Genomic DNA, 20,080 nt, shown 5'->3' with positions numbered 1-20,080 from the left:
AGTGTGGGGTCTTGGACTTGAGGGTGTAGTTCTGAGGGGTGGTGGTGGCTCAGATCACTCTGTTCTTTTTTTATGAGGCCGCTGACCCAGCATCCCTTCCTGTCTGCCCACTTGGTCCTGCTGCCACCAAAGAATGAGAACTGATTCACAAGGCAAGGCATGCCTGGCGGGGAGGTGGCAAATTCAAGGGACGGAGCATGCGCAGAACAGTGAGCAGACACCCGGGGGCTGGAGCACTGGGGCCAAGGCTTCTGTTTCTCCATCTAGAGGCATAAATGGGAAACTGGGGACCCCCAAAGGGGCGGGGCCTGGCCCTCCAGTCTCCCAGCTTATAGAACCAGACCTCTCTCACCCAGAGGCTACAGGTCCTTTGGCCACAAAATTCAGGGGTTCTGGGTTCTACTATCCACCCCTCCGCCTCCCGCCTCCACTTAAACCGGAAAAGTCTGTTTTGCAAACTGCCTAGCGAGGGGGGGTGCCCCCCAAGACCTGGGAACCATGTGCTGCTGTTGCCACCTGGTGGCCGCTGGGGGAATCCCAGATGACTCGTTTAGCAATGGGAGGAGCTCGGGTGGGGTGGGGGGAGTGCAGGAAAAGGGCAGATTCTCGGGATGAGTGTGGGGCACGCGTTCCTGCCACGGGGCCTTGGGTGTCAGGAGAAAGAGGAACCCCAATTCCTGACCTGAGTCCTGGGAGAGGGCCGACAGACCCCTAAGAGGGGCGGAGCTGGGGGGAACGCACCAAGGCCCCTGTTTTGGAGGGTGGGGACAAATCCCTCTCCCCTTCGGGCCGTCACCCCTTGCCCAGTCCTGGCTTTGCAGAGTTCGGAGTGATCATCCAGTTCTGAGTCTCCCCCAGACTGGCGGCCCCTGGAGGCGCCCAGAAGGAGAGATGAATAAATGCGTGTGGAATGAATGAAAGCATTCCCCTACTGGGGATTTTGAACAGCACGTGCAGGCTTCAGCCAGGGGCAAGTTGCCCAACGGAAGGCTCGTTTATTAAGCCGCGGACCCCCTCGACAGACCTGCGGGTTCAATATTAGTCACTCCCACTCTACAGGCAAGGAGGAAGGCAAGGGGGGGCCATCACCTCCCCCAGAATGCTTAGGGTAGGGTCCCCTTGTTTTCCCACGACTAGGTCCTCTGAGCCTGGACCGTGCAGTGCAGCAGGAGCTCTGTCTGCACCCAGACTCCCCATCAAGTGCTCCTGGGACACAACGTCCAGCCTAGGGTCCTAGGATCAACAGGAGCCCCCGTTGGCCCCCCTCCAATCTATTTAACGCTGAAAAGTTCTGTCCCTTTCCCGTGGATGCCATGGGGTGTGGCAGTTTCCTTTTCGTGGTGGTTTCTAGGGTTCTCACCGCAGGACATGGCGCAACCTGAGCTAGACAGAGAGGGGGGCAGTGTGGCACCAGAGCGTAGGAGAAGGAAACAGGTCAGGGCGCTTGGCCCAGGTTTGTCTCCTGCCCAGGCCCGGGTGGCGCCAGGCTAGCCACTTGCTCTCTCTGAGCCTGGGTGGTCATATCTGTAAAATAGAATAGCCGTGTGCCTCCCGAGGTGGTTATGGGAATCAGGACATCATGTGAGGTGTAGACGGAACCGGCTGGGTGTGCGAGATCTGCTTAATAACCAGCCGCATCCGGTCTCCCTCCCTGAAGGACGAGACCGACCTCCCCCTCTCTCCCTCAGGCCTCCAGGCCCATGTGTGTGGGGCCACTGAATATGGGGGTCTGTATCAGGTCTCCCAAGAGCAGTGACAGTTCAGCCACCTGGGCAGGGTTGCCCTCCAGACCATCCTGCCTGCTGGGCCCCAGAGCCCGAGCCTCAGGGTGGCCTTGCACCTGTCTCCTGTCCTCCAAGGGCAGCTCTGTGTCCTCCAAAGCCAGTTCAGGAGTGCCCCGAAGTAGCTGTGTCTTCTTCTGGAAATGCACAGGTGTGTCCAGGTCAGTTGCCTGAGCTTTTTCCCAGGACAAGTTCACCACCGAGGCCCCTTTCAAGGACACCTCCTCCGGGAAGTCTGCCGGGCTTGTCCACTGCCAAGCCTAGATAGGAAGGATGGGGTCAAGGCTTTGGGTAGGGCTCTACTATCCATCCACACAGGGGGGCGGGGGGATCAGGTTCCCGCTGGCTTAATTGCCTAAAATCCTGAGTCCAATTTGAGGGTCAGCTCTGCCTCAGTGACCCCCACTTAGCCCCTTTTAGAAAGCACCCCTCCTCCCCCACCACCACACACAGGCCATTTCTCTTTGGGAAATTATTCCTCCTCTTCTCACGGTTCAGGTGGTTGGGCACTGGCCCCACCACAATTTGAGTGATGGACATGTGATCTGGCTCAGCCAATCAGAGCACTCTAGGCCCTGATTCCTGCAATAGATTCGGGGATGAGCAGGTGATTGAAGCAAGGCCAATCGGTGATGGCCCTGAGACTTTTGCTAAAGTGAATGAGGGAAATGGACACCCTGCTTCCACTGGGGAAAGGCTGAGCCTAAGTGGGAGGAAAGCCAGTATACAGAACAGCAGTGCAGACAAACGGACACCCAGTCTGTGGATTCCTAGATCTAGCCATCCCTGAAGCCCACCATCTGCAGAATTTCTCTCCCACCCCCTACCAGGTTCCCTTTTTGTTGAAATCACTTTGAGCTGTTTCTACTGCTAGGAAATGACCCACAGGAGGCTCCTCTCTGGGCTCCTGATTGCCCGTTTGTGAAATAGGACAGGTTTTTGGAGTCCTGCGTCAGTGGTTAGGGAAGAATGAAATGAGTTAGTGCATGGCCATTACTTTGTAGAGCCAGAGCCCTGGCCCAGAGTACAGACCCAATAAATAGGACTTTAAATTAGAAAAGGAGCCCTTACCTGCTTTCCCTGGCTGCTAGGGAACTCGACCGCAGTGCTGGCACAGGGTGTGGGCAGCGGTGGGCACAGGCACCGTGCAGCCCTGCGGTGGGAAGGAAGCTGGTCAGAGGAGCTGTGTTTCTATCTCCTCGTACTTTTTAATCGTCCTGACTTACTTTTTTCATCTCCACTAGGTTACAAAGGGAAGAATGGATGTGGATTGGGGGTTGGGGGGTGGCGGGAATCTGACAGACCTGGGTTCAAATCCCAGCTCTGCCCCCACTGCTGGATACCTTGGGCCTGACTACCTGGGCCTCAGTTTCCTCATCTGTAAACTGGGCACAAACACCAACTTGGTGTGAACAGTTACTATGATCACTACTGCTCTTACGGGTCATCTTAGGGGAGATGGTGCTAGTTACCTGTTCAGGCCGAGGTACCCAAGGACGCCCAGGAGAAGGATGCTCACGAAGCTCCCCAGAGACACAAGGATTATGGACAATTCGAACACCTGGGAGACCTGGACTTCTGGGAGTGGGAGAGGTTGGGTTGGGGGAGGGACACTTCCTGCCTCTTACTGGGAAGGGAGTTGGGAGGGCTGGACCCTCCATCAACTCGCTGCTGACTGTAGTGTGTTGTGAGCCCCTCTATGCCTGTTTCCTGTGAAGCGGGAGACCAGAGAACCCACTTGCTCAATTTCTTTGGGATAAAGGCCTGAAACCCAGTGTTCAGGACACTGGAGCTCCAAGTGCCCGCAGGTTGCACCCATGCGGTTGCTCCCCTGGACCCAGACCTGCCACCCCACACCAAGCCTGACTCACTGGTTCTCCTGAGACCAGATTGCACTATAGCAGGTAGGGACCATGGCAGGAACAGGGATCATTTGGTTTCCAAATCTCTTCCAGCCACACACCCCAAGACAATGGAGCCCACCTCCTTATCTTTGTGATAAGAGAGACACTCATTCACTCATTCCCTCAGTAAATAGCCCCCTGCTCCCTTTACCTCTCCCGGAGCTCCCAGGCTAGAGGAAGCAGAGCCCAGACACAGAAGCCCTCACCTGCTCCCAAGGTGTCAGGCCAGGAAGGATGGATTGTCACAGCTAGGGGTGGGATGGGAGGGAGGGGTAGGCACCCAGAGGAAAGCATGGAAGGCTTCCTGGAGGAGGAAGTTTCTGAGCTAAGTTTTAAGGATGAATAGGGGTTAGCAGGGAGGACAAACATCCCTGGGAAAGAGGGGCCTGCCTGGGCAAGGCAAGGGGAGTGTGAGAGAAGGTTCATGAGTGGAAACTGCAAGGGGAGGTGGGAGCAGAGTGGGCTGGGACTTTCTCCTGAGGGTGATACATGGGGAGCAGGGCCAGGACGGGGCTGCTTGCGGAGGCTTGGGCTACTCACCGATGCTGAATGGCTGGGGCTGGCTCCAGGTGCCCTGCAGCGTCGGTGTGTCTGCTCGGACCTGCACGGTGTAGGCTGTGCCAGCCCGAAGGCCACCAAGGGTGACCTGGGTCTCTGTGGGCTTCACGGGCAGCTCTGTGGGAGGGAGGTTGCCATGGGGTCCCAGACTCCCTTTACTCCCAGGAGGCCAGGCTTGGGCAGTGGGATGTTGGGGTCCTGGCTGGGCAGCCACACCCTGGGAGTGACAGTGGGGACTCTAGGACATTTTTGCTGAAAATTATTTTTTTCTTTTTCTTTTTCTTTTTTTTTTTTTTTAAGATTTATTTATTTGAGAGAGAGCATGAGCAGGAGGGGCACAGGGAAAGGAAGAGAGAATCTCAAGCAGACTCTACGCTGAGCATGGAGCCTGGCACCAGACTCGAGCCCATGACTCTGAGATCACGACCTGAGCCAAAACCAAGAGTCAGACGCTTAACCGACTGCACCCCACAGGTGCCCCTACTGGAAACTCTTAATGCACCCATTCACCTCAGCTTATTTGGAGGAATATTCTTCACCAAAATATTTAGTGAGTGATGCTGTTGTTTTCAAAATCTGACCTCTGCTGGCTCCCCAATCCCCCATCTGCCTTTTCCTCCAAGCTCTCTAAAGACTCTGGGTTTAGTTGCACCTCAGGGCCTTTGCACTGGCAGTGCCCCCCTCCCCTACGTTGTTCACTCTTTCCCCAGATATCCACATGGTTTCCTCCCTCTCTTCCTTCCCATCTTCAGGGCCAAGATCAGCATTAACTGTCTGCCTTGCTCCCTCCGTGTCCCTAGAACCTCAGCACATAGCAAGACACAGCACATGCTGTGGAATTATGGCTTTTACAAGTAAAGTTCTCCATTAAAAATCCTTAAAGTGAGAATACAGTTGTTGGCTGTTATCAAGAAGAAAAAAATTCCTAGAACCCGAGTCTATATTCTTTGTACAGAGGAATAATCAAGAGGAATATTCAAGAGGAATATTCTTTGGGGCACCTGCTGGCTCAGTGGTTGAGCATCTGCCTTGGCCTCAGGTTGTGATCCCAGGGTCCTGGGATCGAGTCCCACATCAGGCTCCCCACAGGGAGCCTGCTTCTCCCTCTGCCTGTGTCTCTGTCTCTCTCTGTGTCTCCCATGAATAAATAAATAAAATCTTTAAAAAAAAAGAGGAATATTCTTCAAAAGAAATTTGGGGGCAATTGGTAAATTTGGCAAATGCTCATTTGGTGCACTCATCTTCAGCATTTTGACTTTGGGCAAATAGGTAAATGAGCTGCTTCTACCTGTGCCACCCTGAAGAAGTCACTGAACCTCACTTGGCCTCATTACCTCCTCTAAACAACGAGTGGTCAAGAGGATAGCAGGAGGCCTATGTCTCTGATGCCGGAGCATCCCCCCAGCATTCTCCTGCCCGCACCCCACCCCGGCATTCATGCTTTGACCAGTGCTGGGTGCTTGGTGGCAAGACACGTAGTGGCAGGTCTTGCTGGCCTGGCCTGTTGCTGCAGGATGTGGGTGGATGAGGCCATATTCAAAAGACTGTGCTCCCCGCATGGAAGGTGGGGCCCCCAGTGTGTGAAAGGGCAGGAAACTCGAGCCCTGGTGAGACTTGCCCTGTACATTCTCCTGTCTTTCCTTCCTAAGGGGCAGAAAGGCGCACTGACTGAGCTCAGTTCCAGGTTTGCTTAACCCTTGGGCAGGAATCCCATTCCATTGAACACCAATAAAAAATAAATTTATTATAAAAAAAAAAAGAATCCCATTCCAGGCCTCAGTTTCCCCATCTGTGAAATGGAGACCACCATCCCGCTCCATGGGAGTGGAGTTGCGGATTCGCATGAGGAGCTGCCACGCACACACGGGGTATTGGGAGCACACAACTGCTGCCCGCAGGGCCCCCCCTTGGAGAGGGCAATCCGCGGACTCTTTAAGTCGGACAGATCTTGTTTTATGGGTGAGAAAACCAAGGCCCAGAGAGGGCCAGTGAGGTGCCCGGGGTCCCTAGGAAGGCAGACCTCAAGCCTGGCCCCTTCCTCCCCCAGCCGGGCCTGTGCTGCCCAACGTACCAGACACCTGGTTGCCCTCCGCATCCTGGCAGCGCACGACGTACTCCTTCAGGACCCCCGGGCAAGCACTCAGCAGGGACGGCGTCCAGTCCACAGACACGGAGTCATGGCTGAGCTTCTTCACCAACACATGTTGGGGGCTTCCGGCCCCCGAGGCTGCAACTAGCACCATCACCAAGGTCAATTCCAAGAGCACTGGCCCTTCCTGCTGCCCTACCTGGCACCGTCCAGAGGCCCAGGGAACCTTGGCAACAGAGTCGAGTGGACCTGGGGTCGAATCCCAGCTCCATGGCTCAGGCACGATCACCGCCCCTCTCTGAGACTCACTTTTCTTATCTATAAAATGGGGCAATGCTGCTCAGAGTGTCTTCGGGATCATCTGAGACTTCTATACGTCTGGTTTCCAGACAAGGCCTGACCCGGACTAAGTCCCTCTACGTGTTCATTCCCTCCTCCTGACACCCAAGGCCCCCACCAAAGCCCTCCTGGGAGACCACCCTGCAGGTTTGGGCTACTCACCATTGCCCCCAAAGTGGTAGGTGGACAAGACTGTGGACCACGAGGTGAGCTTCTCTGGGCGTGCAGAGGCAAAGATTGTGATGTGGTAACACACTTTCTGCTCCATTGCCCTAGATGCTCTGCTCCAGCTGTGGGTTGCTGGAAGGATTGGCAAGGCCCAGGCCAGTAAATAGGTCGTATCGCCACCTCTGCCTCTTTGCAGTGGCTGGACCACGTGCCAGGAACCCCTAGAGCACTCCTGCTCAAGCTTCAAAGCCCTTGAACCCATGTCTCCTCTTCCACGATCCCTTCCTTATCCCCCCACAGTCCAGCCCTGACCTGCAGCCCAGCCTGCATTCTACAGAGCCAGGTGCATATGTCTCCCAAGTCTGGGAACTCAAGGGCCAGGCTGAGGCTGAAGTTTCCTGGGGCCCTGGCCAGCAGCCAGGGCTGTAAGGCTTCCCCTGTTTCTCCGGAGGCCTCATTAATTTGCCACCATAATAGCATCTTGCTAGCTGCCACCTTCTCTGGCACAGGTGAATGTTTAACAAACACCCTGGGATGTGAGACTCATTACCTACTGGGGTACAATCTGCCCAGGGCTATAAAGCTCTGACGCCTGAGGATCCTGGCAGGAGGCTCCAGACCCACGTGTGTGGGAGTCTCCATGTCTCAGTCTGTTCCCACCTCTGTGTGACCTCAGGCAAGTATCAGACCTCTCTGGGCCTCAGACACCGCACATGCACGGCCCCTATAGGCTTGAGCTGAGCAGGAGCTCTAAGGGAGGATGCAGAAGTGGAGGCGCAGCAACTGACAATACGGTACCCATTCCCATGGGGTCCGGATCCTGGGGTGCAGTCAGGGTGCACATGGTAAGGTTCCTGTCCTGGCCCTGGGGCTGCCACTCAATGCAGTATGTCGCACTCTGGGGCTGCGCTGGCCAATGCATGGTGGTCCCGTTGGCTCCGGCGCTGATATTCAGAGCCCCTGGTTCTGGAAGGAGATGAGAGAGGCATATCAGAACCACGCTCCACTGGGCCCCAGTTCACGGCTCCTGCAGTCCCATCCCACCCGCTTGCCAGACTCTAACCCTACAGGGCAGGAAGTATCGGTATGTGGCTCCGTCTCCTCTCACTGGGGGCTGCCGGGCTGGGGGCCAGCCCCAGGGGCAGGGGCAGGCCGGCCAGCATGCGCTTTTCCCTGGGTCTGACCATGAGTTAGTTCCCAGCCCAGCCGCCCACCATCAGGACGACCCATAGCCCAGACTACTACCCCACCCCACCCCACCGCCCAGCCCCGGCCTGGGGAGCATCACCTGCTCTAGCAGATGCTTGGCCACCCACCACCCGCCTCACCCAGCGGCGGGCAGGTGTGGTGCAGGATGGGCCTCCCAGCCCGGACTGGAGCTCAGAGACCTGAGGACACACCCCCTCGGTCCCCAGGGTTCATCTCCCCTGCTCCCTCCAGCAAGGGCATCTGCAACAACTTTGGGGGAGGTGGGCACTGCTTCCAAGTCCGGAGACAACAGCTACCATTTATTGAGCACCAACTCTATGCGCCGGGCCAGTACTGAGCACTTCACGGTGCCACTCTGCTACGAAGTAGGACCATGGTCACTCCCATAATGCCGAATCTGAGGCTCAGAGAGGGAGAGCCACTGGCCCCAGGGCACACAGTTGGGGCTGTGTCTCAAACCAGGCCAGGAGCTGACAGACTTTTGGCTGTGCCACCGTGGCAACTGGCTTTACCTCTCTGACCCTCAGCTGTCTCATCTCTGAAATGGGCATCCTGGTAACAGCCCTGTCCTCACAAGATTGCTGGGTGTTCAGTAGGCCCAGGACCAGGGTGAGGTGAGTGAGGCACTCATCAGGCACAAAGGGGAGGCGCTAAGGAACTCAGTCATCAAGATAAACACTGTTTTTTAAGAATCAAAAAATGGATACAAAATTATGTGATGAGCTAATTCGTCTTAGCCAAAAGGTGGAAACAGCCCAAATGTTCATTGACAGATAGACAGATAAACACAATGTGGCCCATCCACATGGTGGACTGTTACTCAGCCACAAAAAGGAAGCAAAGCCCTGACACATGGAACCTCAAAAACATGAATCTGGGTGAAAGAAGCCAGTCACAAGAGGCCACATGGTGTGTGATCCCACTTACATGGAATGTCCAGAACAGATAAATCTATAGAGACGGAATGCAGATTAGTGGTTGCCGGGGGCTGGGGGTTAGAGATGGGGGGATGACTGATGATGGACATGAGGTCTCCCTTTCGGGATGATAGAAATGTTCTGGAACTAGACAGAGGTGAAGGTTGCACATCACTGTGAATGTCCGAAATGCCACTGAATTGTCCCTGCTAAAGTGATTAATTTTGCTATGTGAATTTCACCTCAATAAAATATGTATGTGTATTTATATTCATGTATGCATACATCTAAATCTTGACTTTTTTCAACATATATATATATACATATATGTGTGTCTTTAATTTTGTCTATCCATATACACAATGAACAAATATCAAGATTTTAAATGAAGATAGGATCAATCGTGTACTTGCACCGCCCTGCCTCACTCACCGCACCCTGATCCTGCCCTGGTCCCAGAACACTGTATTTACAAAGACAAGTGGTTGGCCTGGGATGTAGTTTGCCAGTTAGAGGTTTGTTATTTTTTAAAAATATTACATTATAGGACCACCTGGGTGGCTCAGCAGTTGAGCGTCTGCCTTTGGCTCAGGTCATGATCCTGGGGTCCTGGGATCGAGCCCCACATCAGGCTCCCCGCAAGGAGCCTGCTTCTCCCTCTGCCTGTGTCTCTGCCTCTCTTTCTCTCTCTGTCTCTCATGAATAAAGAAATAAAATCTTAAAAAATACATTGCATTATAGGGGTGCCTGGGTGGCCCAGACGGTTAAGCATCTGCTTTTAGCTCAGGTCGTGATCTTGGGGTCCTGGGAACAGGCTCTTTGCTCAGTGGGGAGCCTGCTACTCCCTCTTCTCCCTGCTTGTGCTCTCTCAAATAAATAAAAATCTTTTAAAAAATAAAACAAAATATTGCATTATAAGAATATGGACCTTGATTAGTGATTTTGACACGTTCCTAAGTTAGACATCCCCTTGATTTTGTGCCTTACCTGCCTCACCCTAATCAGGTTGAGGCTCAGAGTATGCTCAGCTCCGAGAGGCCCTCCCGCATCCCTCCCTGGCCAGAGGAGGCACCTGTGTGGGTGTGGGCAGGAATGTGCCACGTCTGGTTGGGGCCAGGGCCAAAGCGATTCTGGGAGACGACAGCCAGGTCATAGGCCGCACCAGAGAGGTTGAGTAGTTTCTTCAGCTGAAAGGTCGCCATGGCCTTGGCCTTACACGGGCAGGACAGCATGTGCAGGCGGACGCTGTAGGTCACCTCCCCGCCAGAGTTGGACCCGAGGCAACCTTCTGGAAGCTCAAGCTGGGGCAGCTGTCATGAATGTGAGAGATGGTTTGTGGAGACCCGAACATATTCATCATCCCCAGGAGCCAACATCAGGGTACAGCCCGTGAACAGACTCATCCCATCCATGGACCACAGTCTGTGACATGAGGCAAAAAATTAAAAAACAAACAAACAAACAAACAAACAAAAAACCAAACCAAACCAAAAGAACACCAAAAAACAAAGCAAAGCAAAAAAAAAAAAAAAAAAAAAAAAAAAAAAAAACAGCACCCCCATCAGTGCTGGCAAGGCTGCTGGGAAATAGGTATTCCTGGCCAGTGAATGTTGGTTTGGAGGGGAAATAATTTGGCAAAACCCACTAGGAGCCAGGAAAAAAATGTTTTTCCAATCTTTGGACCCAGTTACCTCAAGCCTGGAAATTTTTCATAAGGAAGGGAATTCAAATGAAAAGAAACCCAGGAAGGGAAGCTTTACTGTAGCCTTACTGTGTGCCAGCCCATTAGGGACCTGTCCAAGTTAGTAATGGTGAAGCCAGTGGGTGAAACATTTGGTGGGTTTGCCCCTGACTTATGCAAGAGACTTTCCCTCTGTGCCTCAGTTCCCTTCTTTGTAAAATGGGGATTCATTAGACTGTTCCTAATGGGCTGTTTGGGGGACTTCAAAGAAATTATCTCCCACCCAGACCAACATGGTAGACCCATAGCCTGCCTGCTTCCATCCTAGCCCCTCACAATCTGTCCCTTACCCCACCTCGGCAGCCAGGGGAAGTCTGTGAACCCCTGAACCCGGTCATATGCCTCCTCTGCTCATAGACCCTCTATTGCTCCCCATTACCTGCAGAGCTAAACCCACAGCCCTTGGAGTCCTTGCCACCTCCAAGTCTCTTCCCTCACCGTGTCCCACCACACACCCCCAACTCCAGCCTCTTGCCCTCCTTCTCTGCATCCCAGGGCACCCCACAGCCCTGGGCCAGCCCGTTACCTGCCCATGCAGGGTCACCTGCCTCCTCCCGTTTGGGCGGAGCGCCTCCACTGAGAGCCTCAAGGTGGGCTGTGGCGGATGTTCTGAAATGCGATGGCAAGTCAGTTCCCCTGAGGGTGGTCCCTTGCTCACTACCTCCCACAGACCCTGCATGGGGACCCGAGACCTTTCCCTTCTCTCCCCTGAAACACAGGATTCCCATGGGTTGTTAAATAATTTTCAAAATCTGAAGCATGGATGTCAACCCCCTGTGTGACTTTAAAAGAGTAAAACCAACTGAACACATTGGAAGGAGAGAAAGACTGGCGAATGTTTCTTTTTAGATTACGGGGTTCTCTACGTTTTGCAAAGTGAAGCTTCCTCACTGCCCTACCACCTTTGACTAATCTCCACGAATTTCTCCCACTGCCTTATTTTTTTTTAACACCCGCCACCTTATTTCTAATTCTAATACCCACTGCCGTGTTCCTAATGCCTGTCTCGGTTCCCATGACTCTGAGTGCTCTCACCAGGGGGGACACACACGGGGCTGCTCCAGCTGCTCCAAGGATTTTCTGGGGTTCCTGGCCTGAGCCTCCTCCTGCGTAGCTGGAATTCCTGGGCTGCGTCCATCTGCAGGGGGCAGAGGCACGACTCTGGCAAAAAATAGGCCAAACATCAAGCTGCAAGAGGGGTGTCCCACACTTGAGGGTGCCCGGGCCTTGGCACTCATCATTTTGCCATCATACACTTATTGAGTGCCAACTGTGTGCCGGAGCCCTGGGGCCACCAAAGGAATAGGCCACACCCTGTCCTCTTGGAGCCTCAACATCTCCCATTCTTGCCCCTGCCCTTGGTTGGAGTCCTGGCAAGGCCACCCATTGGGATGTGACCCTGATCAATGGCTTCTCACCCCCAAGGCTGTTTCCTCACCTGCGGAATGGAAATTATCCAATACTGAACTACAGGATGGGCCAGCAAGCATACAAAGAATTTAGCACTGGGCCTGGCACACAATGGGCGCTCAATTTATACTAGCTTGCTGCAGCTGTTGTTGGTACTATTATTCTCACCGAAGCCAGCATCATCCTGACGTCCGCAGTTGTCCTAGGACCAGATCATATATATGTATATACAGTTTACCTTTTGGTGTTGAAAAAATGTTAGCTCTTTTACAATCTTAAACAATTATTCCAAGCTCAATGTGGAAGCTTGGATCAGGTTCAAGAACAGAAAGAGGACATTTGTTTAAAAAAAAAACAGAGGACATTTGTGGAAAACCAGGTGACATCAGAATAACCTCTGTGGCTTAGTATGTAGCAGTGTGTCCCTTTCACCTCAGCTGTGAACAGACGCACCCAAGAACGTGAGAGGTTCACATGTGAGCAAGCTGGGTGGCATTTCTAGGGCAGCTCTCTACTTCCTTGTAACTTTTCTGAAAATCTAAGATTATTCCAGAAGTAAAAGTGTGCTTAAGAGATTTGGGGAGGCAAAATTATTATTTGCACTTTCCTAAAAAAAATTTAGAGGAAAACCTATATGTCAGTGGTGCTGGGGGTCTGGAGAGACAGGTTTAGAGCACAGCCTACCCCACACAACGTGTGATGCTGATAGGTCCCCCAACATCCTGAGCTTCAGTTCCCTCCTCTGCAAAGTGAGCGAGGGAAATGCAGAGTGCAGAGTGTGTTTAGGGGGGCTGGAAATAAAACAGAGAGACACCCCTCCCTAGCAGGGGTCCCATATCACCTGCCTCTGACTGCTCTCATTCACCTGATGGAGTAACTGAGGCTTGGGGGACGGGGCACCCAACATCAAGAAGGAAGATGGGGCTGATGCTGGAGTGGCTCCCTGGCCTCAAGATGCTCTCAGTCTGAGGGAGGAGGAAACGGCACAATTCAGAAGACAGACAGATGGCCAACAGGTAAATTAACCATGTTCAACATCACTAGTCATCAGGAAAGTGCAAATCAAAACCACCATAAGATATCAGCTCAGTTAGAATGACTATGATCAGGGACACCTGGGTGGCTCAGTAGTTGAGTGTCTGACTTTGGCTCCAGCCATGATCCCCGGGTGCTGGAATTGAGTCCTGCATCAGGATCCCTGCTCAGCAGGGAGCCTGCCTCTTCCTCTACTTCTGTCCCCCCCATCTTTTCTCTCTCTAATAAATAAATAAAAGACACAAGACAAGCATGGGGAAGGATGTGGAGAAGAGGGACCTCTGGGGCACAGTTGTTGGGAATGTTACATGGTGCAGCCACCATGGAAACCATAGTGAAGTTCCTTGCAAAATTATAAATAGAACTATAATGGGGTCCAGCGATTCCACTTCTAGGTTTTTATCTGAAGGAAATGAAAACACTAACTCCAGCTATCTCTTCACCCCCATGTAAACTGCAGCGTCATTTACAACAGCCGAGATGTGGAAACAACCTAAGTGTCCATGGGCGGACGAATGGATAAAGAACACATGGTACGTACACACAATGGAATATTATGCAGCTGTAAGAGAAGGAAATCTTGTCATTGTTACAACACAGATGGGCCGTGGGGACACTATGCTAAGGGGACTAAGTCAGAGAAAGATAAATGCCATAGGATCTTTCGCATGCATGGAATCCAAAGAAAAACACAATGGAACTCACAGACACAGAACAGATTGGTGATTGTCAGAGGCAGGGGGCGGGGATGGGGGGGGAATGGGTGAAGGGGTCAAAAGGTGCAAAGTTCAGTTATAAAATAAATAAGTCCTGGGCAGCCCTGGTGGCACAGCAGTTTAGCGTCGCCTGCAGCCCAGGGTGTGATCCTGGAGACCTGGGATCGAGTCCCACTTCGGGCTCTTTTCCCTCTGTCTGTGTCTCTGCCTCTCTCTCTCTCTCTCTCTCTCTCTCTCTCTCTGTGTGTGTGTGTCTATGAATAAATAAATAAAATCTAATTAAATAAATAAGTCCTAGGGATGTAATGTGTGGCCTGGTGACTACAGTTAATAATACTGTATGATAGGCAGCCCTGGTGGCGCAGCGGTTTAGCGCCACCTGCAGCCTAGAGCGTGATCCTGGAGACCCTGGATCGAGTCCCACGTCGGGCTCCCTGCATGGAGCCTGCTTCTCCCTCTGCCTGTGTCTCTGCCTCTCTCTCTCTCTCTCTCTCTCTCTCTCTCTGTATGTCTCTATGAATAAATAAATAAATAATCTTTAAAAAATAATAATACTGTATGATATGCTCAAACATTCCTAGGAGAGTAGATCTTAAAAGATCTTATAAGACAAAACGTTTGCAGCTTCATGTGGTGACGGATGGCAACTAGACTAATTGTGATCATTTCACAATATCTACAGATATCAAATAATTATGTTGTGCACCTGAAACCAATATAATGCTATAGGTCAATTATATATCAAAAAAAGGTGGGGGAGGAGGAAGGAAGGAAGAAAGGAAGAAAGGGACGGGAAGGGCAGCTTCCCGGAGAGGCAGCCCTGGAGCTGGACCCTGAAGGTGGGCTGGATTCTCACATGCTCAGATGGAGAAGAAGGCGTGCAGATGGAGGAGACTGGATGGGCAAAGGCAGGGTCTGGAAATGCAGGGCACAGGCCAAGAATGAGGGCCATTCGGAGGGGACCAGAGGAAGCATGAGGCGGGTGAGGATACCTAGGGCCGGCTGAGGAAAGGATGCCCTCCTGAGGGCAATAGGGAGCCATGGAGGGCGTGTGAGCAAGGGAGGTCATGATGAGATCTGAGTGTCAAAGAGGGCCAGGTACAGGGCAGGAATGGAGGCCAGATGGGAGGGGTGACTGATGTAGAGATGGTGAAACTGATTTGGGGCTGAAGTTTCCCGAAGAGAGGCCTGTGTTCTCTCCTGAGCTGGGGGATAAACTCACCAACTTCCACAGGCTGCCAGGTGTCCGATGCCGGAACTGCACCTCGGCGTCATCCTGGCGGGCTGGGGTCTCCCACTTGAAGAGCACCTGCCCCACGGACCTGGACAGGGTGATGTCTTCCGCTGGCGGAGGGTCATATTTAACTGGAAACAGAGATGGGAGTTGGGGATGGGAGCCAGCATATGTGTGAGTTATTGATCCTGAAAATTTCAGAAAATCTGCTCCACCCAGCTTGGGGTAACTGACTGAATCCCCAATATGTGAATCGGAAAAACCCTTAGAGGTTCCATCTAAGCCTGGGATTCTATGGATCGAAGATTCAAGACTCTCACCTAGGATCCTTAGTGGTGATGTCTTTTTTTTTAAATTTTTTTTATTTATTTATGATAGTTACAGAGAGAGAGAGAGAGAGGCAGAGACACAGGCAGAGGGAGAAGCAGGCTCCATGCACCGGGAGCCCGATGTGGGACTCGATCCCGGGTCTCCAGGATCGCGCCCTGGGCCAAAGGCAGGCGCCAAACCGCTGCGCCACCCAGGGATCCCGAATCTATTTTTTTAGAGGACTATTAGGGCAATCCTAATAATTTTTTTTTATTTTTTTTAAATTTTTATTTATTTATGATAGTCAGAGAGAGAGAGAGAGAGAGAGAGAGAGAGAGGCGCAGAGACACAGGCAGAGGGAGAAGCAGGCTCCATGCACCGGGAGCCCGATGTGGGATTCGATCCTGGGTCTCCAGGATCACGCCCTGGGCCAAAGGCAGGCGCCAAACCTCTGCGCCACCCAGGGATCCCCTAATAATTTTTTAGATAGAGAAACATCTATCATTCTTTCTGCCTCTTGGTCATACTGTGCCTGATTCTACCTCAGGACCTTTGCACTTGCTGTGCCCTTGTGCCCTCTGCCTGGAACACACTTTATTCTTGTGGGATCCTTTTTATCCTTCCAGGCTCAGCTTGAGCTGGAGGCCTCCTTGACCTCCCACTAGTATCTCATCATACATAATAATCATTCCTATTCATCACTCCCACTGGAATCTGGGCTCCATGAGGGCAGAGACAGGGCCAGGACTTCAGTTTGAGGCAAAAAGACAAGGCTGTACAAACACATGGTCAGATCCAGCCTTTATTTTTAAAAATGATATTTTGTTCATCGTGGATTTTTTTGGCATTAATTTTGTTTTTTTTTTAAATATTGCTTTACAGAATTATTTATTTTTTAAAAGACTTTTTATTTATTTGTTTGACAGAGAGCACAAGCAGGGGGAGCAGTAGGCAGAGGTTAGAGAGAGAAGCAGACTCCCTGCTGACCCCTGATGTGGGGCTCGATCCCAGGATCCTGGGATCATGACCTGAGCCGAAGGCAAACGCTTAGCCCACCGAGTCACCCAGGCGCCCCTACAGAATTATTCCCATTGACTACTGAGTTTGTTGGCACCCCCTTACAATTTTGTGCCCAAGACAGGTTCCTCCCTCACCTCACCCAAATCCCAGCCCAGAGCTGCAAACTTTGCTGGCTTCACTCTGGTCCCCTGTGACTCAGTGTAGCACACAGCAGCAGGTCAGCGACTATATGTTAAATGTATGTGGTTGAGTTGTGAAAACAGATATTAAAGACCCAACGAGGTCTGGGCAGCGAGCGTTACAGTGTCAAGGAGAAACCGGAAGCAACCTAAGCATCCAGCAGCTGGGGATTGTTGAGGGGACCATGAAAATCTCCGCCATGTCGCACAAGAATGTTTGATGTGAAAATAGTTGGCATCATGAAGCCTCTTGCCAAAATCCCCGCAGGTAGAGGCTCAGGGACCAGAGGCTTCTCTGGGTGAGGAAGGGGCAGCGGGGAGGAGGAGAACAGGGTGCTGACCTGAGCTATGAAGCTTCAGGGTGATGTTAGGTGACTTTTCTGTCCGGTTCTCCACTCGAGATTCCACCCAGAGCGTGACAGCCTGGAGCACAGATACGCCGTCCTGGTCAGAGAACTGCAGGCTGGTGGCTGAGCCCACGGCGAAGTAGCAGCAGCGCCTGGGCCTGAGGCTGCGGAAAGAGCAGTGGTTCTGAGTCTGGGGTCCTAGAGACCCCAGGGTGGCTCAGCAGCCACAGCAGGTGGTGCTCATCGCATCCCAGCATCTTTTTTCAGCCCCCTTTATTCCCCCACCCCAGCCTGGGGACTGTGTGGGGATCAGCCTAGCATTGAGGGGCTTGGGGGACCCCAGAATGTTGCAAGATGGACTGCCACCGAGAGAAGGAAGAAATGAAGGAATGGATGAAAGGATGGACAAATGAGTGAGCAGGTAACGAGGAAGGAAGGACTAGAGGGACCCTAATTGCCACCCAACCTGGATGCCCACCTACGCTAGCCACCCCCCCAAAAGTAGAGTCCCCACCCTCCTTCTTACATGAGACACTGAGCCTCTGGAAAGGGCAAGGACCCTGCCAAAGTCACACCTCTGAGAGCAGGGGTATGGGGGCAGGAGCAAGTGTGGGATGACGGGTGAGGGTTTGGGGGCTGGGGCAGGGTCCTTACCAGCTCCTCAGGAAGTGGCTGACCCCAGCCGTGGGGCCCTCATACTGCCAGGAGCATTCATAACCAGCGCTGAGTATCCGGTAGCAGTTCAGGTCCCTGGGGCCTGAAGCTGAGCCTAGAGGAGATCCCAGAGGTTTGAGAATGGACCAAGAGTGGGGAGGGGGGCCCTCCTGGCTGATGTATGCTCAGGGTGATATTTAAGTAATCTGGTGTCAACCTCAATCCCAATCCCCTCCCAGCACCCTCCCTGCACCCTTCCCTCTTGTCTCCTGCCATCTCCCCTGCTCACCCTGTTCCAGCCACACCAGCCTCCTCACTGGTCCTCAAACACATCAGGCTCACTTCCACCTCAGGGCCTTTGCACATGCTGTGCCATCTGCCTGGAATGCTTTTCCCCCAGATCTCAACATTCTAGCTTCTCCTTCAGTGTCACCCCCTTTACCAGCAGCCCCCTTCTTCACCCACCCCCCACCTTCCTCCGGTTTCTCATAGCACATCCTAGTATGCTGTCCACACAATTGTTTGCCTATTATCCACCTGCCCCACTAGGCTCTGACCCCAGGAGGTCAGCTGGGTTTGCAGCTGATTCTTTCACAGCTAGAACTCTCATAGCACATCCTGGTATGCTGTCACACGTTTGTTTGCCTGTTATCCACCTCCCCCACTAGGCTGCGACCCCAGGAGGTCAGCTGGGTCTGCAGCTGATTCTTTCACAGCTAGAGCTGTGTCCACACATAGCAGATGCCTGGTAAGTATTTCTTGCACAAAAGAATGGACGAAGCACCTGCTCGGTGGCAGATCATTAGTGAGGTGCATCACAAATGTGAATGTTCCAGCAATGCCTGCCTCCAGGGGACTCCAAAATATTTAACAGCTTTAGCAGCACCACATGCTGATCACTCTGAACAGACACAGACACCAGCCTTGGAACCCTGCTAGGGAGCAGATGATGCTCAGAGAGGTGGGTGACTGCCCTGGGACACCTGAGCCTGGTGAGAACAGGACAAGTAAGCTGTCTGGCTGCTCCCAAGACCTCAAGTGGGCCTGAATCTTTGACTGGGCAGGAGGGAGCTGAGGGAGGAGCTGCTAGGGAGGGATGAGTCAGAACCCGGCATGACTTCTCCCCCGCAATGGGGAACTGTCCCAGACCTGAGTCTGCATCCGGATATGGCGGGTCCTGAAAACAGCACCCACTGGTACTGCAGGCTTCAGCTGCAAAGACAATGAAGAGATAATGATACTCCCAGTCTTTCCCTGCATGGGAGGAGGGGCTTAAGCTGGGGTTTGCCAAGCGACCATCCATCCACCCATCTGCTCTCCCATCAATGGATCCACTCACCCATCCTGCCATCTATCCATAAATCCAATCTTCCACCCATCCACCCATCATGCATGCGTGCACTCATCTGCCCTTGTATCCATCCATCCATCCATCCATCCATCCATCCATCCATCCATCCACCCTTCCACCCACCTACCCACCTAACCATCCAGCCACCCATTCATTCATCCACTCATCAACCTCTTAGGCTGCTTTTCCAAAGCAAGCCAGGGTCTTCTGTCCCCCTCCCAGTCTCTAATTTCCAGCCCTGCCTGACCCCTGAAGGCCCTGAAACCTTGCTGATCCTCAGTTTACAGAGAGGAAAACTAAGGCACAGAGAGGCAAAGTAGTGGCCTGAGGTCACACAGCAGCAACAGTAGAGCTGGAATTAGAGTTCAGACCCAGTCATCTGCACAGTCTGGACTCCTTCCCATCTGATTCCACATGATGGAAAGAGAGTATGTGCATATATATAATATAATAATATGATATATACCATACACATAATCAGTTATCATGTATATCCATTCTACACATACTTGCTCCTTATCCTTTTCTTAGCATTTCTCACAGAACTCCAGGAAGTGGGAAAGATTCAAAGAATCAGCCCATTCCACAGAAGACCAAGTCAAGACCAGAGGAGAGATGCCCAAGTTTGACCCCAGAAGCCATGATCCCCGATCTTCCATTTGACAAGGGGAAAGACTGAGGCATAGAGACCCAGAACCAATCCCAGAACCCAGGTCCACAGCCTTCCACACACATGCTCCCCCAGCGAGAAGAGCCACAGTGTCAAGGTGGGGCACTCACCGCCTTGCCCTGGGAGCTGGAGCAGATGGAGGGGGATCAGCCAAAGGAGGGGGATCAGCCTGCCCCACAGCTGCCCCATTGAGCCCACGCAGAGGCCAGCAGCCCCAGATGAACTTCTGCAAGCCACCCGGTCCTCGCCCCGGAACACATTGAAGCTGAGTAAGAAAGAAGACTAAAGAGATTTAAAAAAAAAAAAAATGCTAAGTGCCACGGCCCCTCCTGGCGCAAGTCAAAATGAAAGAGAAACCCAGGAAATCAGCTAGGTGGTGGTGGCGTCATCCTGGCCACAAACCCACCCATGGGGCAAATTCGACCCAGGGCCTCGGATCGGGGGGTGGG

The 20,080-nt window shown here is 52.6% G+C and overlaps 1 protein-coding gene across 1 annotated transcript; it reads right to left on the bottom strand.

The window, feature by feature from the left end:
- Positions 1 to 799: 799 nt before the first annotated feature.
- IL12RB1 (interleukin 12 receptor subunit beta 1) lies at positions 800 to 19,854 on the bottom strand. Its single transcript, XM_055344006.1, has 16 exons — positions 19,742 to 19,854; positions 18,760 to 18,822; positions 17,611 to 17,725; positions 16,951 to 17,120; positions 15,090 to 15,232; positions 12,285 to 12,318; positions 11,742 to 11,867; positions 11,233 to 11,315; positions 10,038 to 10,275; positions 7,638 to 7,805; positions 6,834 to 6,971; positions 6,315 to 6,470; positions 4,226 to 4,360; positions 3,254 to 3,359; positions 2,853 to 2,934; positions 800 to 2,041 (listed from the first exon to the last, which is right to left on the bottom strand). The coding sequence occupies exons 1-16, from the start codon at positions 19,818 to 19,820 to the stop codon at positions 1,685 to 1,687; spliced, it is 2,193 nt and encodes a 730-aa protein (XP_055199981.1). The 5' UTR covers positions 19,821 to 19,854; the 3' UTR covers positions 800 to 1,684.
- Between the last annotated feature and the right edge of the window lie 226 nt (positions 19,855 to 20,080).

Source organism: Nyctereutes procyonoides, unplaced genomic scaffold, assembly GCF_905146905.1.
Source record: "Nyctereutes procyonoides isolate TBG_1078 unplaced genomic scaffold, NYPRO_anot_genome, whole genome shotgun sequence".
NCBI lineage: Eukaryota > Metazoa > Chordata > Mammalia > Carnivora > Canidae > Nyctereutes > Nyctereutes procyonoides.
Note: the sequence above shows the minus strand (reverse complement) of the source record. Positions and strands in the feature narration are given on the sequence as shown.